At 41.6% G+C, this 21,302-nt stretch overlaps 3 protein-coding genes across 18 annotated transcripts in view; 2 read left to right on the top strand and 1 right to left on the bottom strand.

The window, feature by feature from the left end:
* The first annotated feature begins 138 nt into the window (after positions 1-138).
* LOC109645328 (mitochondrial adenyl nucleotide antiporter SLC25A24-like) lies at positions 139-7,703 on the top strand. 2 transcript variants are annotated; one of them, XM_069511904.1, is made up of 10 exons: positions 139-280; positions 2,548-2,674; positions 2,786-2,873; positions 3,039-3,150; positions 4,110-4,268; positions 4,713-4,865; positions 4,960-5,067; positions 5,230-5,397; positions 5,571-5,721; positions 6,208-7,703. In XM_069511904.1, the coding sequence occupies exons 1-10, from the start codon at positions 272-274 to the stop codon at positions 6,387-6,389; spliced, it is 1,257 nt and encodes a 418-aa protein (XP_069368005.1). In that variant the 5' UTR covers positions 139-271; the 3' UTR covers positions 6,390-7,703. The 2 variants fall into 2 exon arrangements, with proteins under 2 accessions (XP_069368005.1, XP_019966468.1); XM_020110909.2 differs by lacking the exon at positions 139-280 and adding an exon at positions 1,763-2,413.
* Positions 7,704-8,659: 956 nt separating this feature from the next.
* On the top strand, positions 8,660-13,638 carry prkab2 (protein kinase, AMP-activated, beta 2 non-catalytic subunit). 4 transcript variants are annotated; one of them, XM_020108331.2, is made up of 8 exons: positions 8,660-9,130; positions 9,955-10,137; positions 10,278-10,435; positions 10,541-10,634; positions 10,794-10,908; positions 11,562-11,695; positions 11,793-11,861; positions 11,978-13,638. In XM_020108331.2, exons 2-8 carry the CDS (start codon positions 9,979-9,981, stop codon positions 12,053-12,055), a joined length of 807 nt encoding a protein of 268 aa, XP_019963890.1. In that variant the 5' UTR covers positions 8,660-9,130; positions 9,955-9,978; the 3' UTR covers positions 12,056-13,638. The 4 variants fall into 4 exon arrangements, with proteins under 4 accessions (XP_019963890.1, XP_069368006.1, XP_019963881.1 ...); XM_069511905.1 differs by having other exon boundaries at positions 9,958-10,137; XM_020108322.2 differs by having other exon boundaries at positions 8,661-8,916.
* A 533-nt stretch (positions 13,639-14,171) lies between these two features.
* LOC109645330 (myomegalin-like) overlaps positions 14,172-21,302 on the bottom strand; it is a 41,784-nt gene continuing 34,653 nt past the window's right edge. For 7 of the 12 annotated variants that reach the window (XM_069511901.1, XM_069511902.1, XM_069511893.1 and 4 more), the window contains 8 exons: positions 20,658-20,894; positions 20,450-20,551; positions 19,823-20,043; positions 19,600-19,743; positions 19,356-19,494; positions 18,964-19,010; positions 18,642-18,696; positions 14,172-17,013 (listed from right to left, as the gene is read on the bottom strand). In XM_069511901.1, coding sequence (XP_069368002.1) covers positions 16,883-17,013; positions 18,642-18,696; positions 18,964-19,010; positions 19,356-19,494; positions 19,600-19,743; positions 19,823-20,043; positions 20,450-20,551; positions 20,658-20,894 — 1,076 coding nt within the window. In that variant the 3' untranslated portion in view covers positions 14,172-16,882. The remainder of the gene's footprint in view (positions 17,014-18,641; positions 18,697-18,963; positions 19,011-19,355; positions 19,495-19,599; positions 19,744-19,822; positions 20,044-20,449; positions 20,552-20,657; positions 20,895-21,302) is intronic. The other 5 variants (XM_069511892.1, XM_069511896.1, XM_069511895.1 and 2 more) reach the window with 5 other exon arrangements.

Raw genomic sequence — 21,302 nt, forward strand, 5'->3', positions numbered from 1 at the left:
GTTTGCTGGAGCCGGGTGTCTGTGTGTGAAGTGGAGGAGCAGACAGAGGGACAGACAGGGGGACAGACAGGGGGACACAGGGGAGTCTGCTGCCCTCAGCTGTGCTGCTCTCAGCTGTGTTGCTGTTGCCTCAGAATCTGCAGACACGATTCAAAGTTCAAATCTCCTCCTCCACACCCACTCACAGATATAGTTCCTGACGTGGAGGACACTCTGTGGTTTGATTGGACGCTGCAGCTGCACGAGAGACTACCAGGACCCGACCGTAACAATGACTGAGGTCAGTCTGTTTCACTGTGAACCGTCACTTACAGGAGAGCACCACTTTATCACCAGCAACAACTACAGTGAAGAGTCAATACAAGGGAGAGACATTATTCCTAAATCCTGTGACCACACTGAAGTGGAGCAAATAGAGAATAGAGAAAGCAAAAGGCCATCATTTATCAGAGATGTGGCAAAAAGAAGAAATGGGATGCAAAAGAACAAAATGTTATATATGTATGACCATATTTAATACCACACATCACATGTATTCATATAAATCTATAGTCACCTTAACCTTTTATACTTTTTATATTTTTATCTTGAAGTTTTTATTCTTGGTTTATTTGTTGTGTCCCATCAATAATTGTCAATCTTATATATATAATATGAGTATTACAATTCATTTTTAAAGCAGCACTGCCACACTGTTCTGGATACTCAAGTCAAATGCTTGTATTAATCTGTTTATTCAAAAGTACAACATTATGAGCAAAAAGAGCTCAATATAGCTATATTTTATAGCTATTTTATATAGCTATGCTATTATTATGTATAAACATGTTCGCAGCAGATATTGTTACTTGATGTGGAGGTAATTTCATCACACAAACATTTTACTTTTAGATTGAGTATGTGTGATACCTCACTGTGTTTACACAATGCAAAACCATTATATCAATATATATTGAACTGTTGTTGTGTCGCTATTGATGAAATATATAATAATAGTGCGATAATTATTTATACCGTTTTATTATTGTCTATGGATAGGGTATAGCCTAAAAATCAAGTCCCATTAATTCAGTTGGGTTATAGAAAATAAAAGGCTTTTGACTAAAGTAGAAATATCTCAAAAGGTGTAACTGAAGTAGAAGACTTGCGTCAATAATTTTATGACTTCACCACCTGAATACATTTCCTCAACAACACCAGCATCTGAAAACCAGCCACCGACCTGGATAATCTGACTCGGTTAGACAGTTTCACAATATAGTTTTCTTGATGGTTTGTTGGAGTGTTGAGGCCCCAGAGACCCCTCATACAGAGACCCCTCATACAGGGACCCTTCATACAGGGACCCCTCATACAGGGACCCCTTATCCAGGGATCCCTCATCCAGAGACCCCTCATTCAGAGACCCCTCATACAGAGACCTCTCATCCAGAGATCCCTCTTACAGGGACCCCTCATCCAGAGACCCCTCAAACAGAGACCTCTCATCCAGAGACCCCTCATACAGGGACCCCTCATCCAGAGACCCCTCTTACAGGGACCCCTCATACAGAGACCCCTCATCCAGAGACCCCTCATCCAGAGACCCCTCTTACAGGGACCCCTCATCCAGAGACCCCTCATACATAGACCTCTCATCCAGAGACCCCTCATACAGGGACCCCTCAGGCTGAGGGGGTATGAGGCCTGAGGCCCTCAGGCTCATGCAGGGGTCCCTACTCTATCGCTCTTGCGCGATGAAACACCGCCCTCTAGCGATCGCCCGTGTTACTGAGCAGTATGAAACGCGATGCTGTGTGTTGTGAATGACACGTCCCTCCAGATGAAGAGATTACATTACATACACACCAACACATCACACAGAGCCGTGGCAGGATGACATATGATTCAGAGGCACGCGCCGGATTATATTTTCAGTTAATCCACGGGGTTAATGATTCCACCGCTATTTTTATTTTCCCATCTTTCTTGCTTTTCCGGTGAAAACGTCGAGCAGCTACGTCGCCCTCCTCGCTCCACCCTCGATCACTGCGGATCCTCCTGAATCGCACCAGATCCACACACCTCTGCACGGGACAGTCTGACGAACAGAGTCCCTGCACTTTACGCACGATTTACACCGCGATCGACGAGCTCGGGTCAGGATTAGTGCAGGTTTCATGCATGATCTTCAACATGGATTAATGATCCCAGTCTGACTCGACCTGACGCTGCTCCCACACCAAACCCCACAATGTATCAGATGTTACGGACGTCTTTACTACTGAACGCCCGGTGCTGGGATGCCGACAGTAAGAGGTCATACCAGGACCTGTTCGATAAACTCGATACCAACAAAGATGGGAAGGTGGACGTCGCTGAATTACGAGCGGGCCTCAAGGCGATGGGTATATTCCGCCAGGGTGCTGCACAGGTACACAAAATACATCCACGGACCGTCGAAAGTTTTTGGGGTTTCACATCTTGGCCTGCACGATTTGAAAAACAAGTCTTGTAAATGCGATTTGTGATGCACGTGATTAATTCGATCTGATTTCCTCTTTGCAGAAAATAGTCTCGTCTGGTGACCAAAACAAAGACGGGAGTCTGGACTTCAGCGAGTTCACCAGATATCTGAAAGAGCACGAGAAGAAGCTGAGGCTTACGTTCAAGAGTTTGGACAGAAACAACGATGGTGAGCACAAGCAGGGGGTGACGTATTTTCTGTTACTACACACGTTATGACATATGTCAGCGTGTTTACAAAGCCACGTGTCCGCATATTCAGTTGTTTATGTTGCCACAGGGCGCATTGATGCCTCAGAGATCCAGCAGAGCCTTGCAGAGCTGGGCATGGACATCAGCAGAGAGGATGCACTGAAAGTCTTACAGAGGTTTGAGTTGCACTAATACCCCCCCCCCCCCCCCCCCCCCCCAACATGTTGCTTGTGTGTCATGTGGAGGCTTTATCTGAGTCACAGTTGTTCTTTTCACAGGATGTTACAACATAAGAAGTCAGCAGTTCATAGGTTAAGAGTTTTCTCTGTGTTTCCTCATAGTATGGATATTGACGGCACCATGATGGTGGACTGGAATGAGTGGAGAGAGCACTTCCTGTTATACCCTGGCCACAACCTGGAAGAGATAATACGCTACTGGAAACACTCCTCGGTACAGGATGTGCACACACAAATACCTAATATCCTCTGCAGTCAAACACACAGGGAGCTGCAGTGGAATAAATCATGTGGTGGAGCCCCCCCGTAAGATATAGATTTTCTCTGCCATTCACATTTTGGCAGCAGCTTTGAATAATTGGATTTATTAGATAAGCAGGTCACAGCACTATAGTCAGACTGTGCGTGTCTCAGCCTGCTCCTCTACCGTGTAGTGGAAAAAAGTTGTGTTTTGTCACTTTGTCGCTTTTCTAGATAGACCATGTTAGTGTTCAGGAATGTTTTCTGCACTCCACATTCATGGCAACTTTGCTAACAAAACAAGACAGAAGCTGCATTCTTGTATCATCATGGGGCAGATAACTAAAAGCCTTTAGTTTCTCTGTAGCATTGTATTAAAATGCCACCATGCCTTTATGCTTGTAGAAAAACATTGGGTGTGTTTATCTGAAACAGCTGAAGTGTGCACGATGAGGGCTGCGGAGGCTCAGTCATAATGATTTCACAAGCGCTTAGTGTCAAAGAATAAGGAGCTCAATTCATTTGTTACAATGAGTTACAACTACAGCTGTTCCTCTTAGCTGTTTCCTCATAATGTCGCAGTACTTTTTTAACAACTGTAAAATGAGTTGTTCACATGATGTTTGTACCTTCCACCTTGAAACTCAGATTCATGGTTTTGTTAACGTCCTCTCTCCAGGACACAATTTGGTATGTTTGAAAGAACAGTTGCTGCATAACTGTGAAACTAGACCTCAAAAGGAGAAGTGCTTAGTAAGCTTGTAACGTTTTTGTCACATCAACCACACCAATATTTGCTACGTGACGTGTACATTCCTGAAAAATACATTCTCGAAGGCCGAATAATGTCTATCACACTGGGTACATGTGTTTATACCTCTACCAGGGAATGTATATGAATGTGGTGAGTCAACATGCTTCTGTGTTTACTAGGTGCTAGACATAGGTGACAGTCTCACCATCCCTGATGAATTCACAGAAGAAGAAAAGAGCTCAGGAAACTGGTGGAAGCAGCTTTCTGCTGGTGCTGTGGCAGGGGCCATCTCCCGCACCGGTACCGCCCCTTTGGACAGGATGAAAGTCTTCATGCAGGTGAAAATATATTGAAAACTTGGAAAACACTCAGTAGAGTGCATACACCCTCCAACACCCAACCGTCCCCTTGTGAAACCTCATTCAAATTGAATATAGATCTGGATTTTAATTTGGATCAGCACCGAATTGCACACTCTCATCAGTATCAGTTCCCTCAAAGTCAATCAAGATCCAGGAATTATTCTCTGAAAAATCAACAAAAATGTTGAAAAATGCCCAAATCGTAATGTTGACAAAATCCTAGATCTGACCCCTGATCTGAAGAATTTAATAAACTTATTTTCTAACCCATTCTGCTTCCTGCAAACTCCTAATCTGACTTGTAGTTTTAGTGTCATTCTGCTTACTCCAGACAGAAAAACCAGAAAAACTGGTCAAACGTATCCTCTCCATCAGTGGCAGCATGCAAATGTTTTTAAATTGTTAATTTTTGTACTGCAGGTTCACTCCTCTAAGAGCAACACCATCAGTCTGATAGGAGGATTCAAACAGATGATAAAAGAGGGAGGTCCGACTTCACTGTGGAGGGGAAATGGAATCAATGTTTTAAAGATTGCCCCTGAGACAGCAATCAAATTTATGGCTTATGAGCAAGTAAGAGAGTTCCTCTGATATTATTTATCACACATGCATAACAAATAATTGGCATGCCTTATATTGGTTTTCTTGACTTGTGTTTTCTTTTCAGTATAAGAAATTGTTATCATCAGAAGGCAAAAAGATTGAGACACACAAGAGGTTTCTGGCCGGTTCTATGGCTGGGGCCACGGCCCAGACAGCCATCTACCCAATGGAGGTAAGACGACTGTTCTATTGCATCATTGCTTCAGCAAACTGCTTCATTCATGGAATTCCTAAAACCCATCCCCCCCAAAAAAACTTTGAAAAATCCTCACAAATGAGAAGAATTCACACAGACACAGATGGCCTCTGCTTTTCTTCTGTTGGTGCTGTTAAGGTATTGAAAACTCGACTGACTCTGAGAAAGACCGGCCAGTTTTCAGGAGTGTTTGATTGTGCCAAGAAGATCCTGAGGAAGGAGGGTGTCAAAGCTTTCTACAAGGGCTACATTCCAAACTTACTGGGCATCATTCCCTACGCCGGGATAGACCTCGCCGTTTATGAGGTATGCAGGCCTCGTGATGCCTTCTGCCCCTTGAGTGCACTCTGTTCGATTAACTCATTTATATGCTCAATAAACTCATTCATCACAGATTGCAGGATTACATTAAAGCCAATCAGAGAAATTGATTTTTGCGTTATGTTGATATACACTATCCACTATTTATTGTGCCCCAGAGTCTAAAGAACACTTGGTTGTCGCGCCACGCCAAAGACTCGGCTAACCCTGGAGTTCTGGTGTTGCTGGGCTGCGGGACCATCTCGAGCACCTGTGGCCAGCTGGCTAGCTATCCACTCGCACTCGTACGCACACGGATGCAGGCACAAGGTAAACTGAGTCTCACATTTGCTGCAGCGATTGTTGCTACTAAAAGCCAATGAACAGTTTCTAGACTAGTTAAAAGCCATTTAAGGGAATCTGAAGTCATTTCAAAAACATTTGGCAGTGCAACCAGGATTGTTTGACCTTTTTTAATTATTCCATTAATGTCTAATTTTGTAAAGCTAAATTTGTAGTTGAGTTTAGATGTAAGTTTAATTCACATCCTGACATGAGATTACCCTGTGGTGTAAATTAAAACTGATACATTGTAATTCTAAACTTTCTAATCTGTCTCATCAACAGGTGAAGAATCTGTCCAGATAAATCTGTATATAGTTTACTGACATTAATATATAATAGTTTTATGTTCTTAACTATTTATTTAACCCCTTCCAAAGTTAAAAACTTCCTCAGTACAGCCGTCTCATATTCAGGGCACAGAAATAAAAAGTCCTCTTTTGGATACTACACTGACTGAACATTTCCTTACAGCGTCTCTGGATGCATCAGACCAGCCGTCCATGAGTTCCCTAATGAAGAGGATTGTAGCCAAAGAAGGCTTTTTCGGACTCTATCGGGGCATCATGCCAAACTTCATGAAAGTAATTCCTGCTGTCAGCATTAGCTATGTGGTTTACGAATACATGAAGACTGGCTTAGGGATCTCCAAATGACAGTGCAAGTAAATACAAGAGGAACATTTACTGTATTTGTCAGACCTGAAAAATGTCTGGATTAACTCCAAGAAGACAGATGGACATGAAACATACAGAGCATGACTTCCTCAGCTGGCACAGGAGCCCAGCGGATGGAAACCTGCATGAATCCCAGGGTTGTCTGTCAGTAGCTAAAGCATTAATTGTTTGTGGAGAGCATGCTTTAACTCTTATCCTACTGTGACATATGACACACTCAAATTTATACACAGTCCAAAACAATACTTGAGAAGAAGAAAGTATTGTACAAGAAATATGCATGAAAAGTCGTCCTACTGTTATTCTTTTAAGAGCAACCAAAATGGTAACTGAGTGGGACATAGTGTTTTAAGGAAAGATTTTCTCTGGTGAAAGGTGGAGCTAATCCCACGAGTCTACACAGCAGGATTAATGTCAGTTTTTAACTCATTAGTAAAAAATGTTGCAATGCTAATTAACATATTTAGAGGTATTTTAACACTTTTCTAAGTTCTGCCCCTGTGACAGCACCAAACAAACACAACAAAAACAAATCAGCTGTCAGCAAAAAATGTCTTTCCCTGAAGAATCATTACTACACTGGAATACTGCGTGTGTGTATGTGTGCGTGTGTGAGAAGATGCATACATCTTGTGTCAAAATCCCTTTATCCACAGGCCATGTTTTTTTCCCGCATTAATAATTTCAATGTGACTTGCAAACACTCGATGTGAACTTTTCCACATCAGAGGATGTTTTTTTTATTATAGTTTATATATATATTCAAATACTGTATGTCTGTATATCTGTGTACATATATATTTATACAGTATCTTTTTACAGTCATGTTAATTTATGGGGTGTAATGATGGTTATGCGACATGGCAGCATTTTGAAGAAAACTGATATTTTGCTATTGGACTGAAAAGCTTGTGTGGAGCGTGTTTTTGTCTTGCATCATTTTTCATTTCAACACATCTAGACCCTCACACCAAATGCACACCTATAATAGGTCCCTGTTACATTTAACAGTTTCTTTCTTGTTCTGTCACCATGGGAAGTTTTTATTCAACATGGTTGATGACAATCAAAGCTTTTTGTCTTTATGTTTTCAAGTTACATAATAAGTTCCCAGGTTTTTAAGAAACTTGATTCTCATTGTTTTATTGTCCTGAACATGTGGAAACTTTGATGGAAGGCTGAATGTAGAACAATGGTTCATTAATGTCTGGTTTGAAGATTATTGAGATCGTGGACTGACTGAGGTGTTTGCACAGCGCCATCTACTGGTTAATAAAGACAAAACACAAGTGGTATGGTAATGGTTTATTGTGTGTGTGTGTGTGTGTCATCAGAATCGTATCTAAAACCTTATTATTGTGTTTCCTTTGTTATACTAGCATTTGGGGTGTTAGACTTATCAATCTGCATCCTACCATGTAGATAAAACAAATGTATACTGCAGGCTTGATTAAAATATAGGCAGCAATACATGATAGAGAAAACTGATATAGAATGAACTCAGCTGAAGAGCTAATACTGAGAATATTCTGCCAGCTTTGTATTTGTAAGTTGGTGTTTTTGATCACATTAATATAAATTGCTGAACTTTTCCCTAAATCAGATTTAGGGCTAAAAACAAATGTCCGTCGGATTTAAGTCAATAGGGTACCACACAATAATAATAAGATGATGAAGAAGAAACGTTACAGCACTTTTCAAAAACACTTTACAAAGTGCTCCACTGACAGACTAACAGAAAATACTGCGTCATTAAGAATAAAAAATTAAATGCAGGATAAAGTGGAAAAAGCATTAAATTGAAAGCCATTTTATAATAATGCATTTTTAAAAGAGTCTGACAAAGGGGTTATCCATGTAAATGTAGTAGAGTTAGAAGGCCTAAATCAGAAACATTCCTCATTTGTTCATGTCCTCATGTCTAATCTCACTGAACAGACTTAAAGAAGAGAAACTACTTTGATTAGACACAGTCCTGCAGGAGGAAAGTGAGCTCCAATCAGGCAACCCCGTGTAACCAAGGGTTTATCTGTGTAGACAAATATCCACTCCACTGCTATTAAAACAAACTGGATTTGACTCAAAGACACTGTGATCAATTTCCATTAACATTTGTATAGAGTTGATGTTAATGGGTAAAAGAGATCCAGCAGGACACCAGTTAAATTCTCGCAAAGTCAAGAACACTGCGGCTTTAAAGTCTGACTTGTTAGTTTCTAATTCCCCTGAGTAGTGAACTGTAATCTCAGTGTATCTGTACAGCAGCTGCACGACAGTGTGTGTAAATGACCTTCATGTTTCCTCACTGGAATCTTTCCAAAAGTTTCTCCTTCTCTCTGCTGATATCAACCACGTGGAGCTCCTCCTCGTCCTCCTCGTCCTCGCCGCTCTCACTAGACAGCCGGGGCACGGCGGGGCTGCAGCAGTTGTTGTGAGGAAGAGGAAGAGGAGGAGGTGTTGGACCCTGAGCCCAGAACGACCTGCCGGAGAACAGCAGCTGCTGTCGGTGAGTCTGACCCTCACTCCTCGGTGCTGACACCACGAACGCGGCCACTTTTCGTCGCGTTGCATTCAAACTAAAACCGACGTTGTAAATAATTAGCACAGTTAGCTTGCTAGCTGTCGCAGAGTGACGGCTAGCTGCTAGCTTAACTGACAGCAGCAGCTAAAAATATTCCCCAGTAATCTTCAGCGGCCACAGACAGAAGGGCGACACCGTGGTAGGTTACATGTGTGCTCTTCGGACTGTTTGTGATTGAAGATCGAACTGGTTGCTTGTGTTGTGCAGCTCTGTGTGTGTTTGTTATGATGATGTTGTTGTTGTTGTGTGACCAAGTTCAGGCTGACAGCTTGCAGACAGTCACAGTGTCTGATCTGTCTCGTCTGTTGATAAATCTTTTAGCCTTCCTGGAGAAGCCTTGAGCCCTGTGGTTGAACCTGACTGCTGCACATTGTGTTCACTGTTAACATATCTGGAAACTGGTCCTCTGTCCTTGTTTTGAATTTAGTTTCATCTCCAGTTTGTTATTTATTGTCATGATTGTACACTTGAGGTAATCAGCTGGTATCTCAATGTTCTGCTTTGATAAAACTGATCTTTGAACAGCTTCACTGAACTTACCAAGCATTCAAACATGCATTTAACACCAGCTATTATATTGTTTGCTACAGATTCCATTAACAGCCTGCGTTGTTTTAATTTGCTTTCAAGTAACCTCCACTAAGGAGATTATGTTCGCTATCCTCTGTTTGTTGGTTTGTAAGCAAGATTACGCAAAAACAATTTGACGGATTACAGAGAAACTTGGTGGAAGGATGTGAAATTTGCCAGGAAAGAACTGATGAACAGATTTTGGTGCAAATCTGAAACAGGTGGCATATCCAGGACTTTTTTTTGTCAGTTTTCTTTAACATTGCATGATGGGTTATTTTGATTTTGACATTTTCGCTTATATCCCAGGGAATGATTAATGGATCTTAATGGAAAAAAATCAAGCATATATATGAGACTTGTATGAGTGTTTGAAATGAGCTTTTCTTTCAGCAGCATTTTAAATAGTGAGGCATCATGGGCAATACAAGTGACAGGGTGTCTGGAGATCGCCATGGAGCCAAATCTCATCGCTCCGACAGCAGTGGCAGCCACAAAGACCAGGAACCCAGCAGCAAGATGGTGGACAGCACAGACGACCCGAACATCTTCAACACCCATGGGCCTGAGTCCAAGGTACTGCTGGAAAAATAGAGAAATACACATTGTTATGCAGAACCTTGTTTGTTCTCCATAAACACATTTCAGGTTTCAAAGCCATTATTTAGGTTTGAAAACATCTTAACATTAATATTTGCATTTATTCCTCCTTTCAGGCGTTAGGAGAGAAAGAATTCACCCCAGATCTGGATGACCTGGTGAAGACTGGTCCTCAGGCTCGACCCACTGTGATCCGATGGGCAGGGGGAGGGAAGGAGGTCTACATAGCTGGTTCCTTCAACAGCTGGAACACAAAGATACCGCTAAATAAGAGGTAAACAGGATTGTTTTTGCTGTAGATGTCAGTATATCACACTTCCACTTGTTTTAACTGAGAACAAAGCCTAGTGTTGCACTAATACTTTGCTTCTCTCCAAAGCCATAATGATTTTGTAGCGATCCTGGATTTGCCTGAAGGAGAGCACCAGTACAAGTTTTTCGTAGATGGACAATGGGTCCATGATCCCTCGGAGGTAAAACATCATTGTATAGTTTTTCTTTTTTCTTGCATCATTTTGATGCCAAAGGGATCTGTTCCACACTCTGAATGTTGCAAAGATCTATGATGTCATAAATATGAAAGGATAAGGAGCCTCTGATGTTAACACCTGGTAACATTTCTGTCTTTGCAGCCAGTAGTGACCAGTCAACTCGGCACCATCAACAACCTGATCCAGGTGAAGAAGTCCGACTTTGAGGTGTTTGACGCCCTGCAGGTTGACTCTCTGGAGTGCTCAGACACATCAGGTCCGCCTGCACCCAGACTCTTTATACTGACTTTCATTTAGCTGATTAAAACTTTAAAAGTAAAAACAAGCATTTTATTATGTTCTAATATAGGTCACACATATGGATCTGCATGGTTTGGAAATGTATGAAACATTAATTTGAATAGCCTTCAGATCTGGGTAAAAACTCTTCATAACCATTGCTGGTCCAGATTACTGCAGATCCAGGCTCCTCCTCTTTCTTGGGACTGTTTGTTGTTTTTTTAAACTAACTAGTCAGAATACTTATTTCTGTTTAAATATGATTAAGAGGGATTGAATGGCAAACATTTTTTGTGCAAATGTGGAAATGTTGCTACATTTACTCCCTGCTATGTATGACTTTGGCTTTGTGACTATGAAACAAGTGTGTAAATAATATCAGTCCTTAAAATAGAATTAAACTCCCAGAGGGGATTTTGCTCGGCTTTGTCAAGTCTGAAACCTGCTTATCCCTTCTTGTTGTTTCCTTATGTCCAGCACAGACGGGCTTAAACCCAGGAATCATCACTGTATTGGCTATATTGATTAACTTTTTTTCAATAAACAGTAAAAATGATCAGAGCTGGAAAAGTCTAAGAAATATGAAAACCTCATCATATTAGTTTGATTATTTCTGTTGTGTGTTTACAGATCTGTCCAGCTCCCCTCCAGGTCCATATGGACAGGAGCAGTACAGCTTCAGACCAGAGGAGCATTTCAAAGCCCCACCGATTCTCCCTCCTCACCTCCTTCAAGTCATACTCAACAAAGACACCAATATATCTGTCAGTATCTACAACTGTCCAACTGCTAAATCTCCCCATTTCCCTATTTGTTGTCATTTCCTGATTTTATGTGAATCTTTCCTCTCTGTCTTGTCAGTGTGACCCTGCCCTGCTGCCCGAGCCCAACCACGTCATGCTAAATCACCTTTATGCTCTCTCAATAAAGGTAGGTGCAGGGGAAACAACTGAAATACCTCTCATTCTTCTTAGTCTCCATTTATTTTCTGCGTGGGTGTTCTTCCCACTAATGGCAGCTTGCCTGTTGTTTTCCTCTCTGTGTAGGATGGAGTGATGGTGCTGAGTGCGACTCACAGATACAAGAAGAAATACGTCACCTCTCTGCTTTACAAGCCTATTTAAACCTTAACTTGGGTGCACCACAGTGCTTTTAGAAAGCAGCCTGTTTGTATTCTGCTGTTTTTCTTTTTATATCATCACATTTAGCCAAATCCTGCACGGAAACAAGTTTACAGGGGAGCTCAAGGCCGGTGGCTGTGGCTAGGTTTTTAAAAAGGTTGCACAGGGCTGTGAACAAAAATAGCAAAGTGTGTGTGTAGGGTGTCTGACAGAAACGAAAACCATACTGTGGCTTTTACCTGTAATATCTACAGACAGAGGGACGGACTACGTCACTGTGTGCATCTGGGCTTTTGCACCTCGTGATTATTTGCATGTTGATGTGCAAAAAGTTTTTGGTGTGTGCACATCCATGTCATATGCCACCATGACAGGTTGAAGATCTGTGGATGATCATGATCTCATTACTGAGGGATTTTGAGTCTTTCTCATGTGGTGTCAACAGTTAGATTTGTCCACACATCCTCCTTCAACTGATTCACTTGAGTTTTTAACAAACTAAAGTGGAGTTTCTGTTGGAAAGCGCATGTGGAATGTGAAAGATAGGAGTTTGAGCTGCTGACAGGAGCAGGAGATTTGGTTTTGCTTGAATATGAAGTGCAATAATACTGCTGAAAAAGTATCTGATTTTAATTAAGGCTGCACAAAATAAAGATTTACAGACATTGCGATATCAACATGCACAATATAAGTATTGCAGAAGACTGCTTGAACAGTGATGACGTTCCATGTGCCATGCATTCAAGCTCTGCACATCTTTACCACTTTACCATCCCGTGAGCAGGAGCGTCGATAGAAGCTTTTAACTATGCAGCAGACGACTCCTGTACTGTATTTTCTCTGGACTATACCAACCCATTTGTGCTTTTTCTTTTTAGATGTGATGAACTTGCAGTGCTTTACATGTGTGTGTGCATCTGTACCAAACTCTCCTTATTGAATAGAAATGTACCGTATGTATCTGTTGCACGCATCGTCCTGCACAGATGCGTGTACACCCAAACACTTTCAACTTGCTGCTTTGCATGTATTGAATGTCTGCAATGTACATGAATACAGCGCTCTGGTACACACACACCTCAAAATGTGACCTGATGCACATTTTCAGATCATTTCACAGGGCTATGAGGGTGAATAGTTACCATGAGTTTAAATGATGTAAAAACTTGCTCGCACATGTGTGTTCTTTATAACTTTTTCAGCTCATCTGTATTTGAAGTACGGTGGCTTTAAACATTATTTTTGTCTCTTGTCAGTCGTGTTGTTAATTGTCTGCACTTACAGTACAGTGTATACCCACAGTTGATACACTATTTCAAGAATCCTGTTCGTGGTCAACTAGACGCTGAAAGTATTTTGTGAATGTTGAGCCATGAGGTTTTGTCAACTATTTTTTTAGACAGATATGATGTGATAAGGGAATATATGGACAAATTCCATGGAAGTGGTGATATAAGGCTAAAACCAAAACTTGAATTTTACAACTGTTTCATGAATGTTTTGAAAGTCGGAACCAGTGTGAACATCCAATGTATTGAGTTTTACCTGTTTGCAAATAAAGACAGGACACACTTGTCCTAACTCCTGTCTGTTTGTCTTTCTGTGTAAGAAGCTTATATTCTCATATTCACTAGTAGATCGTTAAGTAAACTGCTGTTAATTCTAACTTTGGCTTCGTAGCAATTGTATTAAGATGAAAAACATATTTGTTTTTGTTGACAGGTCTCTCAAACAAAACCATCAGAAAGCTGCAGCTAATTCAAAAAGCTGCTGCTCGAGTCCTCACTAACATAAAGAAAGTGGATCATATCACACCAGTCTTAAGATCCTCACACCTGTCTGTCAAAATGACTTCAGAAACTGAATGGTTTAGGGCCAAAATATATTTCTCTCTGTGTTATGTTGCTTTTACAATTTGTCATGATGCCTTTGTTATGTTATGTAAAGCACTTTGAATTGCCATAAACTTAAAACTGTAATACTGCACCTCAGGGTGTGACATCAGTCCTGCGTGTGGCCAGAGGTGCAACAGCCAGGTGTTCAGTTATTTAAAATACATACAAACATTTATCTTCTTGCAGATAGAGATGAAAATATAAAACAAACACTACAACAAAAATAAACCACAAGATCTTAAGTGTTTTATTCATTCTTTCCCCAAATCTTTCATTGCTAATACGTGCCAACACAACACGCTGTTAACTGTCATCAGAGACAGGATCCATATAAGTCCTGCATCGGCTTTCTAGTTCATTATACACAAAATCTGAAACAAAGCTGCTTTCCACTCACATAAAACCTGCACCAATCAAAAAGCTGTATATACATACGCAACTCAGGACCAACAATACATTTCAAACTGCTGTTTGATTCCCTTCTTATTAAATAGCAATAAGGCTTTGTTTACGCTCTAAAAAGGTGCTTTGTGGATCCAGCATTTCACAATCGTTCCAGTCATTGGCTTTTCTTTTTTTTTTCAGTAGACAAATCTTTAAAACATTTCACTTTAACTTCATTAATTTCGTTAGGAAATATGAAATAATTGAAATACTTGGCAACTTTTCTCGTTTTCAGATGACTTGAGCGCAAATAAAACCTAATTTGGCCGATTTCAGGTAGACAAGCACTAACTTAAGGCCATTTCTACCACGGAGCGGGAAGAAGCTCTGGGGCTAAATTTAAAGGCGAGCGAAGCAACATTAACCAGAGCTTTGTAATCGGAGAACAATACTGTGACATGTCATGAAGGCATTGTTGATTATTTCCTATCTATGTGACTAATCGAGTCAAAGTGACACAATCCTCTAACACACACTGCATATGAGTCATACACCGCAGGGGGTGGATGTAGCAAACGTGTAATACAATGATGTTTAACATCAAAATAAAATACATAAAGCTATTGCACAGCTACCCAGATGATCAACTTTGCAAAAAGCAAATGTTGGATGTTTTTTCACACACACACTCAGGCACACACACATGCACACAAGCACACTCACACAAAAAAGTTCATACAGAAAAAGCTGGTTATTTACAGCATAAAATGGCAAATGTACAGCAAGACAACACATCAAACTAAATGTGAAATTGAAGTGATTGGAGTGATTGAATTACAGAACAACGACCGCACCAGTACCCTGCCAAAGTTTGTCATCTATAAGAACTTGATAACCTATGTTGCCATTACCATGGGAATGTTAGGACGGCCTGAACTAAAAAGAAAGACCAATAAGACTCAAGCAGAAAAAAAATCCACTGTTGAGTTTTGGTCCAAATTGTCGCACAATTCGAAAATAAATCGAACCACCCATGTTAACGGTTACCGTCTCTGTGGCTCTAGATCCACTTCAAAAAAAGTTTGATTAGATAGTTTGTCATTCGCATGGATATGGCAAGTCAAAGTGAAATTAGAGTTCATTTCAATTTCAAACTTCGGCAAGGATGGCCAATCCACTGTTCCATAGCTCAGATTTTTTTTCCATTTATCAATCTCTTTCATGCATCAACACTCCAGAAAAAAAGTACAGTCATTACACTGATAGTGTCATAATATCATAATGAGTGCGACTAATAATCCAGTGTCAGGCAAAGAAATAATAATAATAACAACCTGGTGCAGCATGATCATTCAACAAACAACGTTATTATTGCACATGCTCGTATGAGAACTCCTACAGAGGAGCTTGAATACGCGTTTAGCCTGGTTCCATTTGAGCACTTTGACCTCTTTGTAGAAATCACATCCAACCAAACAGAAAGTGGCCTCAAGAATTTAAACGATTCAACTCAACTATTTTCTTCATTACTTTCACAGCCGCACTTTGGTGCCGAAAAGCCCCGTCAGGAGCTGAAAACTGAGTCTTGTGACTGAAATGGAACCGTCGTCTGGCTTTTTCTTCTACTATTCCCAACCCTTGGCTGACATATCATTTATGAGCTTCCTCCACAAATACACATATAGTACACTTGAACTACGTAGCAGTGATCGCCTGCCTCCTCTACATTCCTCCACTGTGTCGTCTAGTGATACATTGTGGGCGTCATTGTTCTTTGCATTGCATTTGCAAAAAAAAAGAAAAGATTTCCTTGTTAATAGGAGCGCCACAATGGGGGGTAAACATTTCTGTGGCAGTGGTGGTTGAGGGTGTCTTGTCTTTGAGTGAGCTATGTTCGATCATACACACATATTTAGATATGTGTGTACATGTGTGCAGAATATCCCCCACAGGCCATTTCAAACATGCATGAACAACTTGTCTGTCCACAGGCTGTCAGGAGAGGATGCTCTTATAGACACATCACATTTTAAAGTTCTCTACATTTTTTCATATTCTCCAATTCAAACTCTTTGTCTGTTGTTTATTTTTGGCACTAATCCAAATTAAGATGATTAACGTAAACTTTCTGTACTGAAACCAGATGGGAAAGATCTAGACTGAGGTCAACGTCTTAAGAGCATCTTCAACCAGCTCCATCAGTAGGATATACGTCACTGAATCCATCAGAGGCACATTTCACACACCTTCTTCTGTCACACACACAAGAGGTAAACTGCTGCCTGCATCACTCATAGACAATCAGACATGGTGGTAGTTGGGAGAGGGGGGGAGGTGAGAGAGTGAGGGGTGTGTGGTAAGGCTCGAGGTGCAGATAACGCAGTGCACGTGTTGCCCAGAGGAGGGAGAGAGGGATGGACGGAAGCACTTTCATGGCAAAGGTTAGGAAGGAAACAGGGAGGAGGGGGGGTGGGGGGTTTGAGGGGTCTTGGCTGTTTGAGCACAGAGGTCAGAGAGCTGGTAGCGTTGAGGCTGGTTCTTAAAAAAAAGTCTAAAGCAGGCATTCGCTGCTGCGCTTTCTCGTCGCTGGACGCTGATCGGCTGTGGCCCCTGCGGCGCCGCCGGTCTTCAGGAAACCGCGATTAGCAGGCCACACTCTGGCAGCACCTCCTGGGTCCTCAGCTGGGTTCAGAGACAAAAAGGAGAAGATACCAAGAAATAATTATTATACAACTTCACTCAAACATGATAAAACTCACAAACCGCTGGTGAGGTGAAATGTTCCAGGAGTAGTTCTACATATTGGGAAGTTCACCTTTGAGCAGAGAGTTAGATGAGAGGATTTGGTGCACCGTTAATGTCTGTACTGTGAATGTGACACTAGATGTAAGATGTAAATACTGCACAACATTATCAGAGAATGTGAAAGTACAAGTTATATGGAAGTATTGTTAGAAGAAAATAGCCTTTCTATTTTTGTTTTACCTTCATAATAATAAAAAACTTGAAATGTGAAAGAAGCAAAAATTACTGAGCTATGGAGGTACTTTTTGGGTTTTAAATGTTTTTTGTGTTTACTTTGTTTATGAGAAGCTATGCTACCCTAACCCTGGCTACTCCATCACGTGTAGTGTTGAGAAAACACAGTGGTGGCAATCTTCTCACCTCACACTCTACAACATGGCAAATTCTTGTTTCCCAAAATGCAAAACTATTCCTTTAAGACAAGTAACTCAGTAGAAAAGAGTGGGTGGTTGTGATTCATCAGCTCCCAATACCATCAATTCCCAAAATGCAACTGCTTGCAGATGAAGAGCTGAGAATGAGTGAGTAGTTGAGCATTCACACGTTTGTTTGTTCATCCTTACGTGACATGGTGACGGCAGACACACATGGAAACCCGATTATTTTAGCACTCACCGAGACTCAACCATAACTCAGTGGACACATACTCATGACACTATGGTGCAGTGACGATTTAGTAGATGTGTTTGGAGTTTTGTGTCAGTATTGTGACATTTGACAAGACATGTACGACTCATACCAACCATGGCAGTGTCTCATATGGAGGCCATGAAGTGCAAATCACGAGAAATTGGAACAAAAGAAAAAACACAATGGTATGTAAGAAAACACAACAATATAAACTGAAAAGGGCGGTAGCTGCCGGGATCATCCCTGATTGAATGAATGGAACTCGCTGTCTTCTTAACAGGAAGGAAATGCCGTTTTCACGTTCCTCTGTTGTTTTCCCTGTCGGCCGGCGTCCCCAAACATCTGTTGTGTCCAATCAGTGACGAGCCTTGTCAACAGGTAGCAGGTATCACCCTTTTCCGTTTTGAGTAAATGTCATTGTGTTTTGCCGTCCGAATTTTTCTTGATTTGCACTTCAGGGCCACCGTAGTTCCAGGTAGAAAACATGGCAACCAATGCATCTGTGTGTGTGTGTGTGTGTGTGTGTGTGTGTGTTGTCATCTTGTTTTCTACTCAGACACAGAATTGTAGCATTCTACCCTCCCATGATTCATGTCTCACAATTAAAGCAGTAATGTCAGTAAATAATAGGAGTGAACAGTTAAACCAGGATGTCTGTTCGACGGGATGGTGAAGCGGTGACGCCAGCATTATTAGACAACACAGCAAATCCACACTCAGGTAAAAGCTGCCCCAGACACCAGACCTTTACTTCAGCTCTCACAGTTAAAGCAGGAGAAATCTCACTACTGATGCTGATTGAGTGCAATTATTCAAATAGAGTATCTGGGACAACGTCTACCTATCGGCAAGACCACGAGATGTCAGACAGTTACCAGCATAAGGAGAGGAAGAGGAGGAGCTTAGAGAGGAAAGTCTCAGCTCATTCTTCTGGAGGTTTAAAAAAAACAGGTGTAAGGAGAGGAGATGAGAGGAGGAGACAAATACAGTATGGAGGAACAAGTGAGACAGAAAAGCTCAAAGTGATGAATTTACTTCACGAATACTAAAGACTTGAATACGTATAGGACAGCAGGGACACACAATACAATACTGATACACAGAAAAATACTGTGACCTATGGAATATGTACACAAATAACCATGTATATAATCGTGTATAATATGATAAGTGAAGGTATATATGAATAAAACTTACCTCTAAATTTGTCCTTGCTTTCTTCAGCACATCTCGAGTCCTCGACACTGCAGCAAAACAAGAGCAAATACAGTTTAATTACAACACTACAAGACCAAATAAGTGATGATAAACAAACCAGCAAACTCATTTATAATAATACGCCCAAGTATTAACAACTTTCCTTTTTGATTTTTTCTTGAATTTAGACCTGGGACGGATTAAGCAGACTTATACTTTTAAGGTAAATCCACAGAGGCCAGTATATTACAGATGTGTGGACAATAAATCACGTGATTTCTCTCTCTCCACTACCACAAAGAGACAAAGAACATTGTCGGTCTACCTTTACCTTATTAGGTCTATTGTTTTACACCTCTCTCTCTCTCTCTCTCTCTGTAAGAAACACTTACACTGATTAACTATGAAGTGCTCCATGTTTTCCTTGGTGCGGCTGGTGCTCCTCAGTCTCTGAACTGTCCCCTTTAGAACCTCCTCCTGCTCCGACATCCGCAGTTTCAGGGACAAGATCTCCTCCTTCATACACTGTTCCTACACACACGCAAAACTTTTGTTACCATGGTTGGACTTAACTTACGTAACATGTTTGATTGTGAGAGCTATTAGAGATCAGACGAGAATCGAAATATCACAAACCTTCTTGAGGTTTTGGATGGAGGGATCGGTGCTGGGCAGAGCTGCTCTCCAGAACATCTTCAGCAGAGACATCGACTCCTCCAGGATCTGCCTCAGCGTCCTGGTGTTGGACAGCAGACTCTTCACATATCCATAGTCCAGAACCTGCATGAGGAACTCAGTTATATTTGTGGTCTGCAGCCATTATTTGGTGATTTGTTGAAAATCTTTCTTCGGCTCTCACCACATCACCGCTCTGTTTCTCGTTGCCCTCCAGCAGCGGTGGGCCCAGGCAGGCCTGCAGGGTCGTCTCCATGCGCTGGACGAGGCTCCGACCCTCGAGGACTTGCTGCTGCAGAGCACTGAAGTCATCCACGTGACCGATGGCGTGGCGGCCGTTTCGGTTTGCAAATGAACCGTCAGGGGCCTCCCCCTCGAGCTCAGAGTGAGGGTCCAGAGTATCTGCTGGAGATACAAGGACTTTAAATGATATGATGGGATTGTTTTATATTGGAGTTAAGGAGTGATTCAAGTGTCAACAGGCACATTAGAATCATGATAAAGTGTCTTTTAATAAACCATAGACTGTGTATAAAGATGGAAGACATGACAAAAGTGAAGCCAAATCATCTTGAACACCCCCTGGTGGCTGGGTGCAGTATAGGTCATAAACTCAGCCTCCTCCAACCTTAGTGGATGAACATGAATCATGATCACTAATGCACAGACTCAAAAGCACAGTATCTGGGATATTTTGGCTTCACAACAGAGGGAACTGGAGAGGTGTCGTCCATCTTTATTTACAGTCTAAGTAACAAACCAACTAATCAAAGATTAAGTTGTAGTCATGCAGTTACAGTGTAAGTCACACCATTAGCAGTGCTATGGCTGTCGTCCATGTCTGAGTAGGGAGGACCGGGCGATCCACAGTTAAACAGACCAATGTCCCTGACTGGTGGAGATGGAGCTGGGTCTGTGGAGCACACAGATGCACAAACCAGGCTTGGACATAACTCAAACCACATCACAGCACGCTGAGCCTGACGACCAGTTAGGACATCTAGAAGTTCCCATCTCACCGTGCAGCAGCTGACGTCTGTAGAAGTTTTCTCTCTGAGGGCTGGCGGTGAGGGCAGAGAGGGAGGGCATCCGAGGGGAGCCGGCACCCAGCTTCTGCTCCAGCTGCTTGTGGAGCTCTAGTTGTTTGAGGGCGCTGTTCTCCTGCACGCTGGTTTGCAGCTGAGCCCGCAGACTCCTCACCTCCCCCAGCAGCTCCCCCAGCTCCACTGGCAGACCTGGGAGCTCACACATGTAGCCTGAAGAGAAAATACACATTTACTGGGGAGTCTGGAACATGTTTGTTTGCTTTGCTTTGACCTTGCATGTCAATATACCTTTAGCAAATGGCCATTAGTTGATTGTTTTTTGCTATTTCTTATGTTTATCCTGTTCTTTTGCCATCACTTTACAATAAAAATTGTAAAGCTGGACATAGCTTGCTTCCAGAAAATCTAATTGGTGAGGATCATTGAAAGGAGAATTTTTAAAATCTATATGCACACGCTACATTAAAGCAGATCTGTATTTCTGTTAATGGAGTGAAAGTGTGGAATTCTATGAACAATGATTTAAAATGTTGCTCAAATACAATTCAATTAAAATGAAATACAAATACAAAAATATCGAAAAAAAATAATGAAACACTATAAACTTGAATTGCCATT

This window comes from Paralichthys olivaceus, chromosome 16, assembly GCF_024713975.1.
Source record: "Paralichthys olivaceus isolate ysfri-2021 chromosome 16, ASM2471397v2, whole genome shotgun sequence".
NCBI lineage: Eukaryota > Metazoa > Chordata > Actinopteri > Pleuronectiformes > Paralichthyidae > Paralichthys > Paralichthys olivaceus.

Excerpts from the sequence above, each read along its gene's own strand:
- LOC109645328 (XM_020110909.2), top strand. The coding sequence starts at position 2,234 with ATGTATCAGATGTTACGGACGTCTTTACTACTGAACGCCCGGTGCTGG. Across the intron at positions 2,414-2,547 it reads TCCGCCAGGGTGCTGCACAG|AAAATAGTCTCGTCTGGTGA; the intron begins GTACACAAAATA and ends TCCTCTTTGCAG. Across the intron at positions 4,866-4,959 it reads AATTTATGGCTTATGAGCAA|TATAAGAAATTGTTATCATC; the intron begins GTAAGAGAGTTC and ends TTTTCTTTTCAG.
- prkab2 (XM_020108331.2), top strand. The coding sequence starts at position 9,979 with ATGGGCAATACAAGTGACAGGGTGTCTGGAGATCGCCATGGAGCCAAA. Across the intron at positions 10,635-10,793 it reads GGGTCCATGATCCCTCGGAG|CCAGTAGTGACCAGTCAACT; the intron begins GTAAAACATCAT and ends CTGTCTTTGCAG. Across the intron at positions 11,696-11,792 it reads ACAAAGACACCAATATATCT|TGTGACCCTGCCCTGCTGCC; the intron begins GTCAGTATCTAC and ends CTGTCTTGTCAG.